At 33.6% G+C, this 21431-nt stretch overlaps 2 protein-coding genes across 2 annotated transcripts; both read right to left on the bottom strand.

The window, feature by feature from the left end:
* Nucleotides 1–2462, bottom strand: LOC115960862 (probable fructokinase-5). The gene is made up of 5 exons (XM_031079863.1): nucleotides 2193–2462; nucleotides 1593–2003; nucleotides 880–1014; nucleotides 453–569; nucleotides 1–357 (listed from the first exon to the last, which is right to left on the bottom strand). The coding sequence occupies exons 1-5, from the start codon at nucleotides 2382–2384 to the stop codon at nucleotides 226–228; spliced, it is 987 nt and encodes a 328-aa protein (XP_030935723.1). The 5' UTR covers nucleotides 2385–2462; the 3' UTR covers nucleotides 1–225.
* Nucleotides 2463–14338: 11876 nt separating this feature from the next.
* On the bottom strand, nucleotides 14339–20235 carry LOC115960779. Its single transcript, XM_031079767.1, has 2 exons — nucleotides 19894–20235; nucleotides 14339–14811 (listed from the first exon to the last, which is right to left on the bottom strand). The coding sequence occupies exons 1-2, from the start codon at nucleotides 20109–20111 to the stop codon at nucleotides 14604–14606; spliced, it is 426 nt and encodes a 141-aa protein (XP_030935627.1). The 5' UTR covers nucleotides 20112–20235; the 3' UTR covers nucleotides 14339–14603.
* Between the last annotated feature and the right edge of the window lie 1196 nt (nucleotides 20236–21431).

Genomic DNA, 21431 nt, shown 5'->3' with positions numbered 1-21431 from the left:
TAATTATCCAATTCTTTTGAAATGATTGGATTCAAATACTTAATACCACATCATTAATAATATAAGTAGATACTAAAATGGTGATGGTAATTTATTTCAATATATACACACAGAGAGAGAGAGAGAGAGAGAGATTTTCCTAAAATTAAAAAAAAAAAACTTATTATCCATCCTTAGACAAACCAGAATTATTCGAAGGCGAATGATAAAGGAAATGTTTTCGGCCTATTTAGCCTTAGACATGAGCTCATGAGCATTGGAGGCGGATGGAAGAGCTGGAATTGCTCCCTTCTTTGTTGTACAAATTGCTCCACATGCATTTGCAAATGTCAGAGCCTCTCTAAGTTTTGCTTCATCCTATGCAGAAGTAACAAAATTAAGTTAGAACTAATGCTGAAATGAAAAATAATGAAACCAACTAAGGTTAAAGTAAATGGATAAAGAATGATTACACGAAATATGTTAGTATCTTTGGCGATAGAAACCAGAAGTGCACCAACAAAAGCATCCCCAGCACCAGTTGTGTCAACAGTTTTCACCGAGAACCCACTCACCTTTCCTTTAAAACTCTGTATTCATACATTATATGTTTAGACGAAAAGATAACTGGATCAATTTGAAATACAATAGATTAACAGGACGTGAATATCTTATGGATATGAGAATAAAGAGGGAGGGAGCTTCTTTAAGGTACAAATCAATGGTGTAAGAGTAAGCCCTTTTCATAAATGTAAGATATATATATATATATATATATATATCCTTCTAAAAGTGTGAAGGCACTGTTTCTAGAAACAAGAAAGAAAGAATAAATAAATAAATAAATAACAACAATAATAATAATAATAATAATAATAATAATAATAATAATAATAATACCTCGGTGAAGTATCTACATCCCTTCTCTCCATCAGTGACAACAAGCAGCTTGAGGTTATCATGCCATAGGGTCAGAACATTATCTTCCTTCTCAGGATCTTCTTGTGTGAGGAATTGAACCTCATCATCACTCACCTATACCGCCAATTACAGACACGGAATTATTTTATCACCTAAAATAAGTTAAATAAAACAACTATATATTGATGGATTTATTTATTAGAAGATAATTTTAATGTTACTATCTGATGCATCCTTGCAAGTCCAGGTATTAAATCCTAATCCTATCATATTGAACAACTTACCAGTAAACCTAATTGAATATAAAGCTACTACGTACTATTCGATGCATCGTTAAGAAGGTCTACTATTACTTTTTTATCCTATCTGACAAATTATCAGTGGGATATATCTAATTCAAGAGCAAAACTTTGGTACACATGGCTGCATTGACCACAGATAGTATTATCTTTAAATTTAATGTAATTAAATGTTTGGGAACTTAATGCACCTAAGAATAGTATATAGGTTTGACCTCCCTAATTCGATAAGAAAACAATCAACCCTAGTCAATTTGAGAATGATTAAATGCCAATGGGTTGTATTCATTTAACTTAGCTGATTTAATACAAAAACAATATAATTGCATTATTGCAATTAATGTGAAAAAAAAGAAGAAGAAGCACTCTAATGGAATAGAAAAGATAGAATACCTTGATGAAATCAGCTTGATTCCAGATGCTCTTGATTCCATCTCTAGCAGCCTGAGGAGAAGGCCAGAGAGGTAAGCGGACGTTCGGATCATATGAAAGCAAAATGCCGGCTTCCTTAGCAGCTTTCATGGCTGCCAGGTGAGCAGACTTGCATGGCTCAGATATCAGGCTTATGGATCCGTAATGGAATATCTTGGCCTGCTTGATGAGACCCAAATTTAACTCCGACTCTTTTAGCAGCATGTCTGCACTGGGGTTTCTATAAAACATGAACTCCCTCTCCCCATTCTTCTTCAATGTTACAAAGGCCAATGCAGTTCGTGCATGTTCATCAAAACACACCCCATCTGTGTTCACCTCGTTCTTCTTCAAGATATCCACTAGCATGTGCCCAAACTCGTCATCTCCAAACTAAAGTAGACAAAATTAAACATCATCCTCACATAAAAAATATATATACATTAAGATTAAATTAAAAAAGAAAAAGATCTTATATTTACATGTTTATTATAATTAACTACTATCATATTATATTATATGTATAGTTTATAAAAATCAAGAAATAATAATAACAAAACAAGAAGAAGATATGGGGAGAACCTTGCCAATAAAGGCAGAGCTACCACCAAGCTTAGTTATGGCACAAGCAACATTGGCAGGAGCACCCCCGGGTGCTTTGAGGAAACCAGTAGACTCGGCTAAGGAAACTCCAGCTATGTCAGGCACAAAATCAATGAGCATCTCACCGAATGACACGATGGCGGATGATGAACTCGTTTCTGAGATCGTCATCTTCTTCTTCTCTCAACTCTTTCTTCTTCTTTTTTTTGATAACAAATCCTTATAGTTTATGAGGGCACACAGGGGCTTTTTATAAGGATGCTATTTTCTTTAGGAGCAAGAAATAATCAGCGTTATAAATGATATCATCATTTGTTTCTATCCATATTTGGATAAGTTCAATATAACTTATACTGATTTTTCTGCATAGATTACTGGAGAATGGAGATACGTTTACTAACAGATCATGATTCTGTGACCGGCAAATTTGTGTAATGTCTAACAATAATTATGATTGACATCCCAAATAAGATAGGATTTTTAAAACCATTTATTACCGTTTGACATATTTATACTCTAGAATTGCTATAATCCTAGACTTCATAGTATAAGAGTTTATTTATTTATTTATTTTTAAGTAATATTACATGCATAAACTATTTTACAATATTTTTACAAATCGTTATTGAAGGAATTTTTTATTGGTTTTCATTTAGATCCACCACTAACATCACTTTTTCATTTACTAATAAACACTCACCACGTAGCAGTTTATATAATTTTTTGTAAAAAAATTTGTGTCTCTAGCATTACTTTTTTTTTTTTTGGCCATAGTTTTACTAATCACTAAATAGTTGTTTGTTGCGGATAATCTTTTAGAAATCCTATGAATTCTTTCAGAATCCCAAACAATTAGCTGCACATAACTCAAGATTCTTTAGAGGGAAAAAAAAAATTATACTAGTAAAGGATTTTTATTTTTTATTTTTCCTGAGAATCACCTCAAGATTTATATGCCTAGTAAGCCCGATCCTTTTTTCCGGAAATGTAGATATTCACGTTCTCATCATGGCTTAGAGAGTATCAAAGTAGTAGTAACCTTAATTAATAAATAGGGAGTATCTTTTCACTAACTAAAACAAAACTCCTACATCGAAGGGGAGGAGATTATAACGACTGTTAGTTGATTGCACATCATGGCAAATATTCGTACTTGACTGCCTGGATTCTAAAAGTTCTAAACCATTTGTTTTCTATTTTCTTTTTTTATATACAAGATAGAAATTCTAATCGAAATGTATATGTTTGTGAAATTCTTTTCTAGAAACTTGAATCAGCTCTTACTCGTACTCCACAAGCTTATACTTAAAGAGTGGTTATCACGCCAAAGATACATGGTTGTTTCCTATTTTATAGAAGTAGACATGTTCTACTTCTTGTTGCTTCCGCATCGATCTTGCATCAGCTTCCGCATCCTGCATCACAACCTAGTTTGTTGTCTATGCCAGGCAGATTATCCCTCATTAAAGTTGTCCCCGCCCCTATCACATACTACCACATGCCAGCTGTTAAATAAATATTAATATTAGTAACACGATGTGTTATACCATGTTGTGTATGCTAGAGTGCATGCGAAATGAGAAGCATAGAATAGGAACACCGAGAACACGAGGGTTACGTGGTTCAGCCTTGACGACCTACATCCATGAAGGAATCCCTTAAGGGCTACATCTTTATTGTGTATAAGAGTGTAGTACAATAACCTCCTGTGTTACAATGAACCCTAACATGTATATATATATATATATATATATGCGACTAAACCCTAAACTACTAGTACAAGCAGGAGTGGGCTTGGGCCTATTTCATTGGGCTAATATGTCTAATATATATCTCTAACACCCTCCCTCAAACTCAAGGTGGAAGCTCGATGAAAGATTGATGTTGGATAAGCATGAAAAGATCACTTAGAGATGCCATGAATAATGCCTTTTGAAGAAACCACAATGAAGAATATGCCAATTGACCAATTTTGGAGTTTCAAATGAAGAAACGGAGGTCAAAATTAGAATCTATGCGAAAAACTGAGCAAGATAGACCCTTTCAGAAATTTTAACTTTTGGTCAAAGGTCAACGCAAAAGTCAAAGTCAAAGTCAAAGTCAACGGATCCTAGTCAAGTCAATAGTTAGTGCTCACAGGTTAGATCTGTGCGGTCCGGGTCGGGTCGACTGGGTCAACGGTCAACTAGGTGATGTGGTGCTGACGAGGCGACAATGCTGACGTGGCTAGATGACGTGGACTAGGGCGTGTGTGGCATGCTGACGTGGAGCAGTGACGTCATCCGGTGACGTCAAATGACATCAGCAATAGTTCTTTGGCGCGTGGAAGGCGCGTGACAGCTCTAATGGCGCGTGGTTGCGAGACAGATACTTGAGCGGCGCGTGTGGGCGCGTGTGAGTTCGTATGATCACCAGATTCTCAGGCCAAGTAGATCGAGAAATGACAAGACCGTCTTGGTAGCGCGTGCGGCTGAGATCCAAGCTGGGAGTCAAGAACCTTTGACGGCGTGTGTGAGAGTGTGGGGCGCGTGGAGGCTATGTGTCCTGGCGTGTGCGGCGCGTGGAGCGCATGCTCGTGAGGCAGAAACTTCAGCCGGCGCGTGAAGGCGCGTGTGAGGTGTTTTCTGGCCGTTCTTGGTTGGGTTTTGCTTGGGATTGTCTGTTTTGTCACTCAATGCCTTTACTTTGATAGTTGGATGAGCAGAACAATGAGATCCGAGAGTTGTTGGGACTGTAGGCGTGACAGCGGTGACTCGCTTTTGACAATGACTACTAGATGAAGGCAAGGGCAGCGGAAGAATGCCCGAGATGTCCACAGGAACCAGAAAGTCAGAGGAATGGCTCTAATATCATGTTAAATAAATATTAATATTAGTAACGCGATGTGTTATACCATGTTGTGTATGCTAGAGTGGATGTGAAAGGAAAAGTATAGAATAGGAACACCGAGAACATAAGGGTTACGTGGTTTAGCCTTGACGACCTACATCCACGAAGGAATCCCTTAAGGGCTACATTTTTATTGTGTATAAGAGTGTAGTACAATAACCTCCTGTGTTATAATGAACCCTAACATATATATATATATATATATATAGGCGACTAAACCCTAAACTACTAGTATAAGCAGGAGTGGGCTTGGGCCTATTTCATTGAGCTAATATGTCTAATATATATCTCTAACACCAGCCACAATTCTCCCTTCTTCCATATATGAAAAAGTTGACAAAGCTCACATATCTTATTTATGGAGTGACAATGAAACTCAAAAACACACCCATTAATCATTGAGGCTTTCCTCATTAATCAGCAAGCTTGGCGGCTTTTTAGGTATATATTTTAAACTTTGTCATTTCCCAAATGATAACTTCCTCAGTCCTCAGAACTGAGTTGATAGGATTTATTATGGATATTTTAAATGGAGAAATTAACAAAAAAATTTTAAAAAAAATATGAAACTAACGGAACAGCTAACGGAATCAAATGGAAGGACTTGATTGATCATTTTTTAAACATGTAGGATTGAATTGACCGAATGCAAAGTTAGAGGATTGAAATGAATTTTTGTGAAATTTAGAGGGGTAGTTTTGCATTTTAGCCATATATATATATATATATAAAACATTAATATGATTTTAAAAAAAATTTTGCTAACTCCAATTTATTAAAGAAACAAAAATTATGATTAAACAAACAATCAACTTATTATACCACATTCCCATAAATATATATATATATATATATATATATTATATCACATAATAACTAACTTCTAATTTATATGTCATTTACTCTATAGTCTAAATTCTTTATCTCCTTAATTTTGTATTACATCATTAATTAAAAAAAAAGCCATTTTATGTTATCACAAGTTCACAACATTGAGACTAAAAAAAAAAAAAAAAAGTTCACAACATTACTTGATGTTAATTACTTGAAAATATTTTTAATATTTTATAAAACATTCTCACATAGAACCTTATAGCATTATCCATATGCAGGCCCATTACTAGTATAACTAAAGAGGACTCACACTCATGGAAAGCTTTAATTAGCGGCTGTGATTTACTTTCCAAAAATCTCAAATGTAGTGGGTAGTGGGGGATGGTGATTCTATAAATTTTTGGAATGATCACTGGCTTTCCCTTGGACCTATAAGATCTCTTATTCATGGCCCCCTCCTCCTTCCTTGTGACCGTGATATAAAGGTTGTTGAGCCTCTCACTTAAGACCATAAATGGGACCTTACCTCACTAAGTATGAATCTTTCTGAGAATATCCGTTATCTAGATTTGTGTGTATGTGTATATATTATGTGTTATGCTATTTGTCATTATATATATATATATATATATATATATATATAAATAAGCTGAAGTGTAATATTTATTATTACTACGTTCATGTTGAGTCATATCAGTGGCCATATTATCCACCTGTTTCCAACATTCTTTCTCTTTTTTTTAACTTTTTTTTTCTTATTAATTTTTCATATACTTTTTCCAACTTTTCCCCTCCATTTTACATTTTCATCTCCCTACTATTATCTCTTAATATCACTTTTTCTCTATCCCTTTATCTTTCCTTATTTTTGGCATTTCTCATTCCCCTTCACTTACTATAAATTTACAATTTGCTATTTTATTCTATACATAGTTTCGGGGACAATGTTACCCTAAGGCTAGGGGGTTCAAATGAACCCCTAACCTGGCCAATGTTTTTTATTTATTTATTTTTATTATTATATGTGTGTATTTGTATATATATATATATATATATATATGATTTTTTTTAAAAAAAATTTTGAGTCCTTAGAATAAAATTTTGAACCCCTGACCCTAAATTTTGTTTAAATCCAGTTGATATAAGTTTGAATATGATCATTTTAATGCCACTTTCACAATATTTTTACAATAATTTAACAATAAAGGTTAAGTGGCAAGTTGTAGCTGGTTTTTATCAGACCCACAACTAACATTACTTTTTCCCTACTTTTAACATCTTGCCATCTAGGTTTTGTTGTAAAAGTGTTGTGTCAATAGCTCTACTCTTAGAATATTTATTTTATAAAAAAGAAAAAAAAATGTTTCAAAATTTTGCTCATTTGTTAAAAAAAAAAAAACTTTTTTTTTCCCAGGAATTTGGCTTACTTTTCCATTGACAGCAGAATAAAGTTGTTTTTCTCTAAACTTTTCTTTTCATCAACAAAAAATTACACCACTATTACAACTAACAGATCTGTATCTATATCTGTGATTCTTTCATTATTCCCTCTATCTTTCTTTTTCTCTTCTATGTTTTCTTAGTTTTACTCTCTATTTGATCAAGTAGTTTGATAAATACTCTATAGATTCCCAAATCTAAGAACTCTTTTAGTGCTTGCTCCAATTCCAAGAGACTGACCACATGTATGATTAAGAAGTTATACATTTCAAAAGTAAAAACTTATATCGGTTACTATTTTTAATTTTATTTATTTATTTTATAGTTTCACATTTAACCTTAGTTCGACTTCAAGAGACTGACCACGTGATGATTAGTTATTTTTACGCATTCAATGGTTGTTGTTTTACCGATATTTATACTAAATTATATTTATAATATTATTTTAGATTATTGTATAATGTATATAACATGGAAGTTGTACATAACACATAAGGTTATCTCACTTTCTTTCACTCAATTTTTTTTTTCATTTTTTTTTCATCTCTACTTTAAGTTGATGAATTTTAGTATTATTTGGAACTCTACTTTGGATTGATGTGATTAAGTTGTGTTTTTAAGTTATCTTTTTTTCATCTCTTTGATTTCATAGATGTTATCCATTGCAATATATATAAAGATAGTATATAAGAATATAATGTTATTTTATTATATAACTTGATATGACTTAGATAATTCGGTATTTATTACAAGATATTAAATTCTATAAGGATGTGGTGTAAAACCTAAGTTTTACTTCTCCAATTCTAACATGCCACATCATCATATTATATATTAAAGAATAGGCACAACCATACTCAATCAATTCTAATATCCATTTAAAAATCCAATTTAACTACAAGTTTATTTTGAGATGTTTGTGGTAGGATGTATTGAATTTTAAGTTAAAAATTGATATGGCAATCTATTATTGGATTGTGTAAGATATGAATTTTACACTTTATTCTTACTAAATTCGGACTCTTATTACAATAATTTTATTTTTTTTACTTTTTTTCTTCTCATATTATTTTTTTATAAACTTATTACTATTCTCTCACATCAATATATATATACTACTATTTAAGTAGCTTCCCTTATTTGGATTCCTCATTTTTTAGTTCAAAAATACCCCTATACTCCTATGTTTAAGTAGAGACAAAATTAAAGAACAATCCGGTAAAAATGCAACTCTAACTCTCACTACAATATTGCCTAAAAAATAGGACCACTCTCCTAATAATTTTTAAATTACTTTATCTACTTATAAATTATATTCTCAAAATAAAAATTATATATATATATATATATATATATATATATAAAATAAAAACACAGGTTGATGTATTTTCTTAATTTTTTTAAAAAATCTTGAACTACTACAAAATATTGTACTGGATTTTTGTGTGATTTTAAAATTATCTCACAAAATTTTAAATAATAGGGTCAAATGAGTGGTTAATATTTCTCATCCCATCATTTTGTTATCCACATTTTTCTCAACTCTTCACCCAACGTCTCACACTTTCCCCACTCCTCCACGCTCCAAACTCAAATTAAAATGTCTCATCATCCTCATCATTTATCATCCTTACCCAAATTCAAAAACCATAAGCAACAACCTTATTGTATCCACAATGGAAAGGTTGGATGATATATGTAAGCCCATTTTACCATTAAAGTCCAAAAGACCCACTCCAGCGGAACTTGTAAAGTTCAAGTATTGCAAAAAAATTTGCAATTGTGCTATAGTGTGATTCTAAATGTAGAATCACACTGTAGCTCAATTGTAAAAAAATATATTAATATTTTATTTGTAAATATCAGTTCTCTCTCTCCACGGTCTCTCATCTCTCTCTCTCCATCGCTGAAACTCTTTCTCACACCAAGCCTCTCTCTTTTCTCTCATCCCCTCTCTCTCTCTCTCCATCGCTGCCAATTCACCCACCCATCTCCAAATCCCTTTAATCTCAGGCTTTTCTCTCTCAGTCGGTCTCTCATTTTTGGGTATTTTTTGTGGTTTCTGGCGGTGGAGATCGACGAGTGATTTGGTTTTCTAGCGGTGGAGATCGGCAAGTTGTGTGGGTTTTTGGCAGTGGTGGGTTTGTGACTGATGTGGGCGTGGGTCAGGTGGTGCAGCGGCAGTGTGGGTCGATGGTGGGTTTTTGGTTTTGATTTTGATTTTGATTTTGCATTTTGATTTGGATTGGAGATCGGTGAGTGATTTGCTATGGATTTTGGATTTTGATTTTGATTTTAGATTTTGCTATGGATTTTGCTCAGCGGAGGTGGGTGGTGTGACTGAGAAATTGGATGGTGGTGGTGGTGGTGGTGGGTGGTTGATAGAGGAAGAGAAATAGAGATCAAAGAGAGAAGTGAGAAATATTTTTATATTATTTTAATGTGTAGTATGGTAAAATAAAAGTTAGGATGCTGGGTGTATTTTAAAATGGTATTGTATAATTGATAAAATGACTTTTTAAGATGGTAAAATAGGATAGAATGGCATGAGCCATTGTGGATGCTTATTATCATTTTCTCAAGAATCCGTTCACACGTAGATACTTCTGTAGTCCACAATTCTTCAAGCCTATGTTTTACGATTTCCCAAGGCTACTTAGTGCAGATGGTACTCCTCTCTCTCTCTCAAATTTCTATATTTCTTGAACTAGGTATTGGTTGTTATTTTTATTTTAGTGAAAGCGTTTGCAAAATTGCAACAGAACTCCCAAATTCAAAACCTATTGAGAGATCAACTTTAGTGAAGCTGTCATTGAAATCAACGCCAGTTGCTTAGCATCATCATTGGCCAACGTGCCATGTCAGTGCAGCTTCATTTGAGAAATAGTAGAAAAGAGCGGTCATGGTTGTAGAGAGCGTGAGATATCATGTTTGGACTTGCTGGGGGTACTTTTTCTTCTTCCATGTGTATGTATAAATTTATGTATTAATAGCAAACTCAAGTAATTGCTATATAATTGTTTCTCCACTTTTATTATGCTACAATTTGTGGTTCCAAAAATTAAATTAAAACAAAAAATAAAGGCAACCAGTTTAGGTAGGTCACTCTATATCTTGGGTCTATTTTCTTTATTTTCATTTTTGAAAAGATTTCGATTATGATTGTTAATTTTTTATTTGGATTACAGGAGGGAGATTACATATTCTTTGAATACCAAATCAATGCAAACTAAACCAACAACACCCCTTCGAGTCAAGAAATGTTCTCATCATAAGGTATATATATTTGTATGCAATTATTAATTCATTGCCCTAAATCCATGGTTAAATTGTAGCCTAAAGATCCTTCCAATAGGCTATATGTGATTTGTGGAAATGTACTTACTTAAGGTGTGCATATATGATAGACTTTATCAAGTATGTATGTTTAAATGAACTTATTCATTTAAATATTTATTTCTCCAATGCTATATCTGACATTTTCCCCCTCAGGTAACGTTATATCTAATTTGGTTACCTTGTTATGTTTTGTTTTCCCCAACATTATGGTGGTGAGGGAGATTTAAATTTAATGCCCAAAAAATAATTTTATGCAAGTTCATCCATAAAGAATTTGGGGCATAGAATGAATACACTGAAACAATGATGCATGTGTTGTGGGAATGTCCAATGGCATGAAATCTAGGAAGACTAAAGACCTGATTTACTAATATGAAGATTTATTTCTTTGGCCTTTTCCAATGATTAACAATGGAATGAAGAGAGGAGGGGAGCTATGGGGCAGTATTGGTTAGGGCAATCTAGACAAGTTGAAACACGTTAAATTGCTTCACTCATAGCAGATAATGGATTTGGCTAAAACAATGTTTCAAGAGTCAAGACTACAAACATGCAAGTTAACACTAGTGGGCAAGACACGAGGACAATGCAAGTTATAAGTGTTTTTATGAGAAAAATGGATTACTTTGTTCGTCCTTAATGGCTAGCTGTGGGAAATGAAACCTTTTATACTTAATTTTCAAATAAAAAACAGAGTGTATTGCATTTGAAGATAGTGATGTGAAGTATTTGGAGAGAGATGTATATGCATTTGAAAGCTGATGATGTGACAGGAGGGTACTTGTTAAGTAGACCCTTCCATTGTATATTAAAGATAAAGTTTCCTTTGGCTTATGACATAAAATTCATGTGTTAAATTTGGACAAAAATATCAGTATACATGATGAGAAGAAGGGGATTATCAATCAATATTTCATGGTTTGAACTTTGAAGGTTTTACAACCAATCTTTAGTAAAATTGCAAGAACATGTTCAATAAAATGGTACTTTTAAATAACAAAGGCAACTTGGTAGACCCATTAATTTGAGATCTCAATCGCACAAAAGAGTCCAAAGTTTATTTATTGCATTGCATTATCAAGGGACTCCCATTTTAGATTGATTGCCCCAAAAAAGTCCATTTTAGATTTTGTGTCAAGTATTATTTTGTTTTAAAACTAGCACTTTGGTTTTGCATGTGCTCAAATGGTCTTCTATTTTTTTTTAAAAGACAACTTTTTATTCACCATAGTTTGGGATTGATGCATTTTTTAATCACAACTAACCTTTAAGCATGTGCTCACGCGCGTGTTCAGAAGCGCTTCTATTGTTTTGGGAAAAAGTTAATAATTTGTAACAATTATAATTTGAGATTACTATATTTTTCAAGTGGCGTATTTTATGCAAAGAAAATCAAAATATTCTCAAATGCCATATCGAAGATAAAAACAAATTAAATATTGACTTTTTGTTTCATTTGGTTCGATGTTTCAAGACTTTTCTAATTAAAAAAAAAAAAAATTTCTTTGTATTATTTGGTTCAATGTTTCAAGACTTTTCATCCTTTACACATACATATAAAACTCTTTGCATTTTAATTTACCATTTCACCTCTTGCACTTCTAGCCCTTTCTATATACTTACCCATAGCCCTTAATGTAATCCCATGTCAAATACACATAGACAAAAAACGATGTAATTTTCCTTCAATCTTTTGACGGCACATACTTAGCTCTAACTTTGTTGTTTCAACTAATCTTAACCTATATGAGTTGGCTATAACCAAAGTAGGGGGGCTTGCAGTTTATATTGAGTGACAATGGTAATTTACGATTTAGATGTTAAGGTCAAACGTTGTGAATTTGTAGGTTTTGTAAATGATGTGATCAATTGTGGGTGTTTGGAATGTGTAATTGGTTTTAGAATTAAGTAGAAAAAGAAAGACACATTTTATTTCAACTTTTATTCTATAATATTCCTCTAAAGTTTTCTCTCTCTTTCTTATTACTTCAATTGAATAATTATAATGGATATGTGTATGCAATTTATAATGTTGCTTTTTCATTATTAATAAAGTTAGAAAAAGAAAGAACATTTTATATCAACTTTTATTCTATAATATTCCTCCAAAGTAGTTTTTTTTTCCTCTTATTACTTCAATTGAATAATTATAATGGATATGTGTGTGCAATTTATAATGTTGCTTTTTCATTACTAATGAAGTTCTATAACAATTATGCTATAGTATATATATAACATTCTCTAAAACCATATTACATAAAACATTACAATATTATCCGTACATCGCACAAGTAACTTACTAATTACTAATAACTGCCAAAGGCCTCAAGCATATGTAAATGATTTATTCTCGAGAAAAACACAACTCTAAATTGCAAAATTGCTGATACGGAGATTATTCTTTTGTTATTGTATTCCCTTTATAGATTTCTCATACTTCATAGGATTTAGGAAGGCGTTGTTGCAAGTAAGTAGTTTATTGGCAACTTCTTACTCTATTAATCTTGATTATATTCAAGTTCTTTTAAGTTAAATTCAAGTTCTTAGTTGTTAATCTTGTTACTTAATAGATCCTTAGTTCTCTATCATCGACTTGATTTCATGTTCAAGCCATTTACTTTAGCATTGTTTGTACCGTTTACTTTGTGACTTAGCATAAACTTGGCTTACTTTGCTTCTTGATAATTAATAGCTCTAATAATTTCAATCAAAATTTAGCTTTTATACTTGGTAACTGTTACTAGCATTATCTTCAAAAATACATCAACCTGAAGAAGTCCACTTAATTGATACATCATTGACTACATTCCTTTAGAAACAAAGTCAAATCCTCAAATCAGTATTGTAAATGGCATGACTCTGAAAGCCATTTTTCGTCGTTCGTCATCATCATAAAAAATTTTAGGAGACATTTCATGATTTTGCAGAAATGACTTATTGATGGTCTTAACTTTTTTTCAATTGTTCCATTCACAATTGTGGTCTCTTACATCAAATGTTTATACAAACTATGGATGATGCCACACATTCTCATTGGGCCAATCTGCTTAGTTATTGTGCTTTTTTCAATACTTGCTAGCTATTAAGTTGGTTAAAACAATTGCATCACGGTTTATCCAAAAAAAACATACTTATTAAGTTTAATATGCTTAAACAGCCCCTTTTTCTTGTTTAAAAAAACAGAAGAAAGAAAGAATAACACGCTAAATATATATACAAATCTAAAGCCTGAATTTTTTTTCAAGTGAAGCCAAGCTATATATATATATATATATATATATATATCTTATGAATAACATGCGCACATGACCAAACTCATAAGCTAATATCAAGTGTGTGTGTGTATATATATATCAGTAACTAATAGAGACAAAAGTCACAAACACAGATCATCCCGGTATAACATGGTCGAAAATGCATTTGTTTGTTTCAGAAGAGGCAGCTTTGGGCGGGCGATTCTCATCCACTTGGTCCACTACTTTGTCAAAACCCTTCAATGAACAGATGAGTCAATGCCGATGATTCTGTGCATAAATTTTTAGGATACTGGGATGCATCTGTGAGAGACGACTAGAACAGGACTTGCTTCTGATTGAAGACTAAGGAATTAAGGAGAAGAAAGATTTAACAAAAAGATGGGTGGATGATTCCCATGCATAAATTTTTAGGATAATGGGATGCATCTATGACAGCTGAATAGAGCAAGATTCACATAGGGATCTAGATCAAACCTTCAACAGTGATAATTTTTAAAACGTTGGTTAGAAGTACTGCAAAATAGAAACTTATACATGAGAATACACCACGTACTCCAGTCATCCAACTTTAGGTAAAAACCTATTACAACATGGATAATACTATTCCAAAGCAACATCAGGCTTAAATACATTACTTTTCCAAGCTATAGTGCTTGTTCACAGCTTTAGTGACATCCCAAGTAACTTTCATGCCTTTAGGGAATACAACCAAATCACCAGCCCCAATTTCAAATGATTCATCATAACCATCCACATAAACCTTGACTTTCCCATCCAGCAGAAACATAGTCTCTGTGGCAGTGAATTCCCATGGAAATTTGCTTGGACCGCATCCCCATCTATTCAGATTACAGAAATCAAAGTATTCTTCACATTAAGTTGCACCGTGGAAGGATAGAATATAAAATATCAAAATGAAGAAGTCCTATAAACAGATTTTTCTGTAAAAGAATGAATCTTTATGAATGTATATCAAAATTAAAGTCTGAAACTGAAAGGTGCCTAATCCTTGTTATCATTGAAATGTATGCAGTCATTATTTCCCATGAAATACAATCAAGTAGAAAACTTGCATTTCAATGAGCTCTAGTTCAAATGGAAATCCATTCCCTTGAGAACAAGGTGCAGGGTGAGGTAAAAACCCACTAGATGCGTATACCTTACCTTACCAATAAAAAAAAAGTAAAAAACTATTAAAATTTCCCTACAACTTTGGTGCAAGAAGAGTGGAGAAACACTGGAGAGAGGTGTCCTTGAGGAGTTGGGATACTAGTGAAATTGATACCGTTGCAGCGTTGGTGACAATAATCTAACTGCTGTGTTGGTATAGATTTTAGGCTCATAAAACTTGCTACTTCAGAGCTTGTTAAATAGTTTGTATCAGATTAACAGGAGAGTCTCAGGAGGGAGGAATCTGATTCAATTTCAGTTAGTTCAGCATCATCTGTGAGACCAATAGATTTTGATATATTAAATGTTGCTCACAATTTCAAAGTTGAAAAAAATTAATTCCAAATATATGTCCCATATACCAAGTTCCAATCAAGATGGGCAAACAAATGTCATATCCTTGAGAACCCTAAGCTCCTTTTGGTTAGCATTTTTGTTCTTATTTCAATCTAATGGGGCTTTTATCTGTTGAACAAAAACGGGTAATATAGTGACTTAAAAAGATTTATTCCATAAGCCAATTAGGCATACCAAGCTATATATACTGAGAATGGAAACATTCCATTTTTATTCTAACTAAAGAAAATCAACAATAACACCAGGCAGGCCTGTTTGCCAAACATAAATACATAATCAACCCATAGGAGGCTTGGGATTAATTTCAATGGTGCTGCCATAACAATTTCAACCCTTAAAGTTTTGGGTAATCTACATACTAAACTTCAGAGCATGCCAGATCTCTCTTCAAGGTATTAGACCCTAACCTCTGTTCCTAGGTATAAATAAAACCTAGCCATCTCCTTTGTTCTATTCTAGTAGGGAGTACACAACTGCAATACTCATTTCTATTATCAAATTCTAGCCGCTTATTGCAACCAGTGAGATTGTCTTTCCTTGCTCCCATACTTTTAACATAGCAAAACAGTGTCTCATCCAATTTTCCACCAAATGCCTATGCTAATACTTATTTAAATAGTTATCCAACTACGCTTACCCTATTACAACAGTTCCTACCAAATCCAAGGTTCAGCAGCTTGTTTCATTTTGAAGGTCTGACTATTTCTTGGACATAGAAACCTTGTGTAAAGTATGGAGGATATAAATCCACAGTTTAGAGAGAAATTGCAAGATTAATCTGATCTAATTTGACATTTTTCTCACAAAGTATACCAGAATGTTTAACAACTGCAAAAGAAGACGATGAGTGGGGATGGAATAATGGTCTATAAGTACTTAGCAACCTTGGGAGTTGAAAATCAAGATACTCCTTTTAGGGTGGGCTTGGGACTCATGGTCGTGGGCCTCATCCTCCCTCCTCACTTCTTCAAATTAAATATAGCCTCCCCCCCATCCCCCCCTCCTCCAAAACAAAAGGAATTGCACAAATGGTGTATTAAAGCAATGGTGATATTCTCTTCAATCAATGCATTTTCAAAGGAATATGCTGCTTCAATTCTAAAAGGATCACTTAAAGTAAAAAAAGAAAAATCCATTAGAATTTTCTGAAGTTCATTGCCTTTGTTCCTTTATTTTCTAAAATCCTAATGTCCTTGTTATGGTAATTGCTCATTGCAATGAAGTTTCTTGGTCCTGCAACATCTTCCTGTTAGGATTAGTGAACTTATTTCCACTCTCATTGCATGGAGAAATTGATAATCACCACAATGGTAGTCAGTTAAAACACTTGCACATGCTGAGCTCTTGTTTTGCATATTCAACTAACATCCTCACCCCTCAATTCAGTTGGTAAAGTATTAAAGCTATTAAATCAAAACTACACAGATAAAGTTTGAAGAACTCCAATGGTTTTAATATTCTGAAAAGTTATCATGCAAAATTTATATCTAGGATTTCAGACTTCCTGGACTTGTAGCAGACACTTTCTGTTGTCCTATTAAGGGTCAGTGCTTTACAACTTAGTAATGCCTTAAGACTGCCTGAACCAACTTGTATAAGATACAACTGAACAAACTTTGTTCTGGACTATCAAAATATGTTGTGGAGAGAAAATAACTTGTATAAGAATGCAACGATTCTTATTTTGCACTAACTGAATGATCTAGGATACTGATAAATTTTGAGTTACTGACATACTCATGACCACCACCATTTCCATTCAACAAGAATTATATTTTATCGAGAAAAATATAAACCTTGCCACTCTGGATATTAATGAAAATTTTGTGTTGGGTATACATGTGTGAATGAAACCCCATATTGAATAATAATAGCAAAAGTGAGTGATTAATAATAATATGACATAATTGGGCCCAAATTCATAGGCTTACGCTTATAGGTTAAGTGGTGTCCCTATATATTATATTAACTACTTAATTTGAGTCTCCCCAATGTGTGATCTCCCAGCAAGTGGTATTAAAGCCTACGGTGGTGTGCAACTAATGTGGCAAGGTTAGTTATCCAAGGTCCCTTTTGCAGCTGGAGTAAGGATATGGTGTGTCTACTTGGACCAACAGAAGTATGCATCGCACAAGGCAAGTCCATAAAGCCCACACACAGATGATCTTAAGGGGGAAAAAAAGGCCCAACGGTAGTTAATATAACATATAAGAACACCACTTGACTCAAAAGCTTAAACCTATGAGTTTGAGCCTAACTATGTTATATTAACTACTCACTCCACTCATTATTATTTAAAGTGAGACTTCAATCACACATGTATAGCCAACATTCTGCTAGACACGTGTATGTCCAACATTCTGCTAGTCTTCTAACGGTTAGTTTTAGTTTGTTTTTGTTGTTGCCATTTTAATTCTTAATTCATAGGCAGGGGCGGAGCCACATAGTGGCTTGGGGGGGCCCCGGCCCCTGCAAATTTTTTTTTTTTTTTTCCATTAGAGTAGGTAGAAAAAAAAATTGGGCCCCCCCAATATTAGACAGCTGGCCCCCCCATGCCCAATTCTTAACTATTCTCCCAAGCCCAACTCAAATATTCTCCTAAGCCCAGCTTTAGTTTTAAGCCTTATCACCTTATGTACTCCAAATAAAACAAGCTGGTCCGCTCACGTCCAAATACTAAAAACAAAACTTCACTTTCTCTTCATCTCAAAAAATCCACCCACTGACCCACGGAATCCCTTTCTTTACTTCTTATTATTTTGTTTTGTCTTCTTTGATACACTTTCATTTGCACCGGTACCGTTGCCCACCTACCAGCCCCCAAAACTCCAGTCCTCTATACTCACAGTTCGGAAAAAAAAAAAAAAAAAAAAAAATTTCTTGACCAATTTTTTCTTTCTTCATCAGTTTTAGTTTTGGAACTTGGTGACTGGTGAGTTTTCTTCTCTTTCTTAAGCATTAGACATTCATCTCTTTTTAGTGTCTTTTTTTTATTTTCTCAACTATCTACACCTAAATATTCACATGCTCTTTATATTTTCATAGATTTTTAGAGAAATACATGATTGAAGGCATGGGGAGATTGTTTGTGATGGGTCTTGAAGGGAAGATCTAAAGTTGGAGGCAGTCAGGCAGAGGCAGTAGGCATTGCCACACGGGTGACCCATCTTTGCACTTTGTGAAGACAAAGTTTCTAAGGTAAAATTGTTTTGATTAATTACCTATTTTTGATTAGTTAGATATCGTGTGGCTGTGGATGTGGCCGTGGGTGTTGTTAAATTGTTTGGTTTTGTGTACCAATACTTGTGTGTTTAATTTTTGTTTTTGTTTGAGGGGTTATTATTAATTAAAGTCGTATTAAAAATGGGTTGTATGGAAATTTTGTTTTTTCTTGAGTATGAATAACATCCATATAACTAAGTAAAAATTTCTAATTAAAATTTTAATTTTTAAACTTCTTTTTAGGTTAATTTTTGAGTCATATTCTTAAAGCTAAAAGAATTATGAGCAAATGAAAAACAATTGATGCATTCTTTAAGAAAAAAGATGTTAGCAATTCAGAAATTAGGATACCTGTAGCTGTAGAAACAAATGTTGATACTTCAATACCTCCAAATGTTCAAAAATCCAATTTGAAGAAATAGATCGTGATCCAGGATCGCGTAAACAAATATGTAAGTTCCCTATCAACAAACAATATGAAATCCAACAAGCTTATCTTAAAGAAGGTCCATATCAACCTAAAAATATAGACTATCCATACAAAGATGATATTCATTGTCGTCGATTTCAACCTTCATGGTTCGAATCGGCCTCCTCATATAAAAATTCCTGGCTACGCCCCTGGTCATAGGTATAGTGCGAAAAGTGAAACTGACTCTCCATTGTGAAATTTGAAGTTTTTATACCCTATTAGTATTAGCCGCACTGGTGGCCTGCTGCATTGTGCTTGTTGCTCTGTTCTGCCCAAAAATATAATCCTCATAGGTTTTTTTAATTCAGGATAATTTTCCTTCATAAAGAGAGAACTAAGAAGAATGTCATTTGGTTGCAGAAATTAATATTTTAAGGAATCGTATTGTAAGGGAAACCATAATGGGTTGAACTTTGAAGTACTACTACTAGCATAACATAAGAGTGTAGAATGACAAGATTTAACATTTAACATAAGTGAAGGGTATAAAAAATAACTTCAAATCAAACCATAGAAGTAGGAAAAGGAACGCCTTTACTGATTAGACTGAATGATATGATTGATTTCCTTCAATTGTTTTCAGCTCAGATAAAAATTTAAATAAAAATAAAAAAATTGGGGAGTTGAGATAGATAAAACAAAATCCAAAAGTAAAAAAGGTAAATAAATGTTTGAGATGGATGGAGAAAGAGAGACATACTTGGGCCATGTTCTCACACCAAGTTCAGTGAGTTTGGATTCCGGAGGATTCTTTTGAATCTTCACTTCAAATTTCTCAGTGGCCATGGATGATTGTTGAGATCGAGAGAAACTGAATTCCTTGTGTTTAACAACTGAGAGAAAAAGAGGTAGTACCACAACCACCACTGCTGCCACCACTATTACTATTGACGCTTTGTTTGATGGAATAGGCGACATCACGTTAACGTGCACTTAGGCCCTTCTTTCAACTTCTTACTTCGGACTACACAATATTTTTCCAAAAGTGACAACCCTTGTTCCGTTCAATCCTGTCAATAAGAAGGAAGCAAGCTACGCTTTTGTGTCTCTTCGTGGGATCCATGTGCAATAGTTTCAATCTCAGCCCTTACTTTAATCTAATGGATATAAATATGACACATCATAGAGCCACATCATCAATATGCAATGGTTCCAGCCACTCTTGACTAATGCATTAATCTATGTGGATGATATTCTTCTGTTCTCAAAAGATGCAGATTCTCATGAAAAATTGCTCCCTAAATTTTATAATTTAATGAAATTTCAAGGGATAATGCTTTCAGAAAAGAAAATGGTCATTGAACAGTCTTCTATAGAATTTTTAAGAGTAAACATCTCATTAGTGCCAAATAGATACAACAGTTTCTTGTAATTGTTTATTACATGTTTGACTTTATCCCGAAGATCTCTAAATACAAAAGTTGTCTAGCTCAACTTCTGAAAAAAGACCCTCCAGAATGGAATTCCCTTCACACAGAAGTAGTCCAACAATTGAAAAGGTCAACTTGGTTTTCACAATGGTCCTTCCAAGTCAAGCACATCAAAGGAAAAGATAGCATGATCACTAACTACCTTTCTAGAAAACCTTCAACCATTAACACCACAGTCATTCCTCCACCTTTGTATGTATATCCTATTACAAATCCATCCTCATCCTCCGACTTGTCCTCTTCAGCCCCTAATGATATCCTTAATATGATAGAAAGCCTTCCTTTAGACATAAAAGACCAAATAAAGACCTTGACCCTTGAAGCCAAATCCCAAAAAATCATCAAAGTCTTCCATAATTACCTTAAGCAAAACCACAATCATTTTCTTGTCCTTTATCCTGGCCCAAACCAACCATGGAAAACCCCTTTTACCTTTTGGATAAGCAACTGGACAGTTATACATTATCTTTACATGTGGTACTTACTTAATGAGTATTACTTATGTCTTCATTTTGAACCAGGATTCTATAGACTTGTTTTCCCACGTGAAAATAGATACTTTCAGAAAATTTGGTTTAAGATTTTGAAAAATGATGCTCATGATGTAGATTGGAAAAGGTATCCTATCATAGAATATCCAAGATTTGGTTACAAAAATACTACAAGATCCATGATTGCTAAGCTCAATTCAAAAAAGGAAATCCGAGTAGAAGGTATATTTCACCCACCAGAAATTCATTGGCTCACTAATCCAAATGACTCCCTCCATTTACGCATGGACACCACTTGGGCATTGTTAGAATGCTCT

The sequence above is a fragment of the Quercus lobata genome, chromosome 9 (genome assembly GCF_001633185.2).
Source record: "Quercus lobata isolate SW786 chromosome 9, ValleyOak3.0 Primary Assembly, whole genome shotgun sequence".
Classification (NCBI taxonomy): domain Eukaryota; kingdom Viridiplantae; phylum Streptophyta; class Magnoliopsida; order Fagales; family Fagaceae; genus Quercus; species Quercus lobata.
This window is presented reverse-complemented; position numbering and strand designations above follow the sequence as displayed.